The sequence below is a fragment of the Octopus bimaculoides genome, chromosome 3 (genome assembly GCF_001194135.2).
Source record: "Octopus bimaculoides isolate UCB-OBI-ISO-001 chromosome 3, ASM119413v2, whole genome shotgun sequence".
Taxonomy (NCBI): Eukaryota; Metazoa; Mollusca; class Cephalopoda; order Octopoda; family Octopodidae; genus Octopus; species Octopus bimaculoides.
The window spans coordinates 147,154,702-147,158,985 of record NC_068983.1 but is presented as its reverse complement, the minus strand read 5'-3'; the positions used below and the strand labels follow the sequence as shown (position 1 = coordinate 147,158,985).

The 4,284-nt window shown below is 40.5% G+C and overlaps 2 protein-coding genes across 3 annotated transcripts in view; one reads left to right on the top strand and one right to left on the bottom strand.

Moving 5' to 3' along the window:
• LOC106875508 (serine protease 48) overlaps positions 1-4,284 on the top strand; it is a 466,125-nt gene that overhangs the window by 226,736 nt on the left and 235,105 nt on the right. The window lies entirely within an intron of this gene.
• The window catches only part of LOC106884080 (MAM and LDL-receptor class A domain-containing protein 2), a 138,597-nt gene that overhangs the window by 58,374 nt on the left and 75,939 nt on the right, over positions 1-4,284 (bottom strand). For both annotated transcript variants that reach the window (XM_052966613.1, XM_014935299.2), the window contains exon 15: positions 3,607-3,743. In XM_052966613.1, the coding sequence (XP_052822573.1) occupies positions 3,607-3,743 (137 nt within the window). The remainder of the gene's footprint in view (positions 1-3,606; positions 3,744-4,284) is intronic.

Below are 4,284 nucleotides of genomic sequence, written 5' to 3'. Positions count from 1 at the left end.
CATATATATATATATATATATATATACGATGGGCTTCTTTCAGTTTCCGATACCAAATCCACTCACAATGCTTTGGTCGGCCTGAGGCTATAGTAGAAGACACTTGCCCAAGATGCCACGCAGTGGGAATGAACCCGGAACCATGTGGTTGGTAAGCAAGCTACTTACCACACAGCCACTCCTATGCCTATGTGGATATTAAATTCTAATTTGAACTTTTAACATCTCTTCTCCATTTTTATTAATAGTTTGTAGTGTTTTATATTAGATTTTATCTTATACATGCCTATAACGAACGTTTTACTTGTTATTTTCATATTTTAATTGCTTGCTCTAACAAGCTATTATTTTAATATGATGAATATTTATTAGAAATATTTCTTTTTGAAGTCACCAAAACGTTTGAATTGCTCTATTTGAACTTATTCTCACACACACACACACACACACACACACATATGTGGATCAAATAGTTTGATTCAAATTCCTTGGTACTTTAAGTTTTAAGCATGATGCTAGACTTGCTAGTCTTCAGCCATTGGAATTAGAATTAGATGTTGATGGGAGAGAATCACTGTTCAATCCTGGGTATTAGCTTGCAACTGGTCAAAAAAGGTCACATGATATCACTGTTTGATGCTGGTATTTCAGCAATAACAATTACTTGATGGACAGGAAATCGGTCACACAGATGGTGGGGTGGGAAGAAAGTAGGAAGGGGTAGTAGATTTGCAGGTATATACGTATATATGTGTGTATGTGCTTATATATATCTGTGTGTGGCTGTTTTTTATGCGAGTGTATGTGCACATGCTAGGTGTACGTTCACGTGCTTATACTTTTGTGTGAGTGTGCCTGTATTAATGCAAGCGTATGTGCATGTACATAGGCAAACATCTTCACATCTATGCACACACACACACATGTATGCATACATGTACACATGCATGTGTGCACACACACATACACATCCGCACGTGCAAGCATGCAAACACACACACACACACACACATAAATACATGCACACATATACATGCCTGCATGTATCTACCCCCAAGTGCACACACACATGAGCATATGTGTATGCACGTGCATGCATGTGTGTATGCATGTCTGTGTATGTATATCCATGTGCATGCATATGGTGTGCAGTTGTATATGTGCATGCGTATTAACTCATATGGTTATGTACAAGAGGTGAGAGTATGCAAGTAGACAGGTAAGGGGAAGCATTAGGAATTGATGATTTCATTCCTGCTCATGGGTTTGGTTGGTGATGGTGATCTCGGTGCAGGTGGTGCAGAGGGGCAGCTGGCACTAAAGAGGTATATCTAGGTTGTTAGCAGCCAGTGATTTGAAATTTACCGGAAGGGCTACGTCTGGTGAGAGCAATAGAATAGATCATATTTCTTGTTGATGTTGATTACTGCAGGTTGGTAAAAGATATGCAGTCTTCTATGGAGGCAGAGCTGGCAATTAGGGGCACTGGGTGAATATGGTGGCACCTGTTAATAGTCTACTTGATGCTGGGTGTTATGTCTCACCTTGACATTATGGGGTTGAAGAATTTGTAATACTTATGTATGGTCTCTGGGATAATGTTTCTTAATTAATGACAGGAAGCCTCTGGCTATGTTGCTAGAAACATTTAGATTAAATGGGGAGAGGTGAGGTTAAACAGATAATTTTCCTTTTCCTAACTCTTTATGCATGTGTGTACATGTATATATACATACATACATACATACATACACATATATATATATATATATTTATCATCATCATTTAACATTCATTTTCCATGCTGACATAGATTGGACGGTTTTGACAGAAGATGGCAAGCCAGAGGGCTGCACCAGGCTTCATTCACCTATTTTGGCATGGTTTCTATAGCTGGATGCCCTTCCTAACATCATCCACTTTACGGAATGTACTGGGTGCATTTTACATGATACTAGTATGGGTGTTTTATATGGCACCAGCATACATGCTTTACATGTACTGCCAGCACAAGTGCTTTATATGTAGCACTGGCATGGGTGCTTTTTACATGCTGTCAGCACAGGTGCCTTTTATGTGGTACCAGTACGAGTGCTTTTTATATAGCACCAGTATTTAAGTTGACCACCTTGCACTTGTTATGTACTTAGTAAGTTGGTTAACTTAAATTCTCTACCTACCAATCTGATTGTTTGTTTAAAATCACCCCATGATCGTAGATCTTTATCATGATTTAATCAAAGTATTCATCAATAAAATGCTGCTGAAACCACTGTTGCAAAATTTCAGTGTTCTTTATATATCACTACTAGAACTAGAGAAGAAGTTTCAGGTAGGGAAGCAATGTCTAGAATCGAAAGGCCTCAGAGTTAACCTAACTATGGGCACATAAGAGGTGCAACAATATCAGAAGAAGGTTAACAGGGAAAATAGCTTTTGTGTGTGGAAGATGCACAGTTACAATAAGCACTGAAAATGTACAGAAAATAGATGCTATCAACTGCCAGCAGGGTAAGCTAGAAGTAGTAGATAGCTTCCATTATCTGGGTGATCAAGTCAGTAGTGGAGGTGGTGCTCTGAGAGAATAGCAGTGAGAATAAGAATAGGCTAGGCAAGGTTTAGAGAACTTCTACTTCAGTAGTAACACAGTTCCTCTCCCTCAGAGTGAAAGGCAGATTGTATGATGCCTGTATGTGAACAACTATGCTACATAGCAGCAAAACATGGGCTGTGACAGCCAAGAACACGTGTAGGCTTAAAAGAAATGTAACCAGTATGCTTTGCTTGATGTGCAATGTCGACATGCATGTACAACAGAGTATAAGCATCTCGAGAGAAAAGTTGACCATAAGAGGCATCAGATGTGGTGTGCTGGAGAGACGACTCTGCTGGTATGGTCATGTGATGTGTATGGATGAGGACAGCTATGTAAAGAAGTGCCAATCTCTGACAGTGGAGGGAACCTGTGGTAGAGGCAGATCCAGGAAGACATCGAACAAGGTGGTAAAACATGATTTTTGAACTTTGGACCTTACAGAGGCAGTGACTAGTGACCTAGAACTTTGATGATATGCTGTGCACGAGAAGACCCATCAAGCCAAGTGAAATTGTGGTTGTGGCCAATGCTGGTGTTACATAACTGGCACTCATGCTGGTGTTACATAACTGGCACTCATGCTGGTGGTACATAAAAAGCACCATTCAAGCATTGAGCATCACAGAGGCAAGCCAGCTAATGCCAGTGGGACATGTACCACACCTCTCGAGTGCTGGACCTCATGGAGGCAATGATGAATGACTGAGACCTTTGACATCATGCCATGTTTGAGAAGAAAACTCATCAAGCCAAGTAAAATCATAGTCGTGACAGATACTGGTGTCACACAAATGGCACCTGTGCTGGTGGCAGATAAAAGCACCCATTACACTCTCAGAGCAGTTAGCATTAGGAAGGGCATCCAGCCATAGAAACTATGCCAAATCAGACTGGAATCTGATGCAGCCTTCCGGCTTGCCAGGCCTGGTCACACTGTCCAACCCATACCAGCATATCTATTTCTCTGTGAATATGGTGATGATTTGAAGAGAAAAACTATTTGACCATACCTGAAGTTTGCCAGATCCTTGTTGGAGATAATAATCAAAGTATAAACTATGGCCTGCTGGAGGCACAACATTTGGAAAAGAAAGATGTGTCTTGTCTCCAGGTTTGCCATTTATAGAATCAACATACATGTAATAGTCTGAAAGAAAAGAAAGAAAATGGGAATTAAAGGATAAAACAATGATGTATCTTCAATACTGGTTTCTTTTATTGCTAGAAAAGTAGTTGATAAGGAACACTATAAGAACAAATGACAGCATTATTTCCTCCTCTTCCTTCTCTTATTTTGATTGTGCATGTCAATGTATGATGGACTCTTCCGTGGAAGATGATGTATATGTGTTCAGTTTTTACTGAATGACCTGCACAAATGATTTGTTTATAGTGACCGTCTGACAGGCCTTCATGCCGGTGGCACGTAAAAGCACCCACTACACTCTCGGAGTGGTTGGCGTTAGGAAGGGCATCCAGCTGTAGAAACTCTGCCAAATCAGATTGGAGCCTGGTGTAGCCATCTGGTTTCACCAGTCCTCAGTCAAATCGTCCAACCCATGCTAGCATGGAAAGCGGATGTTAAACGACGATGATGATGATGATGATGATCAAATGCATGTGCTGTACATAAGCTCACTCCCTCCATTCAATCGACATTTGCTGAACAGATACATGGTGTACCACAT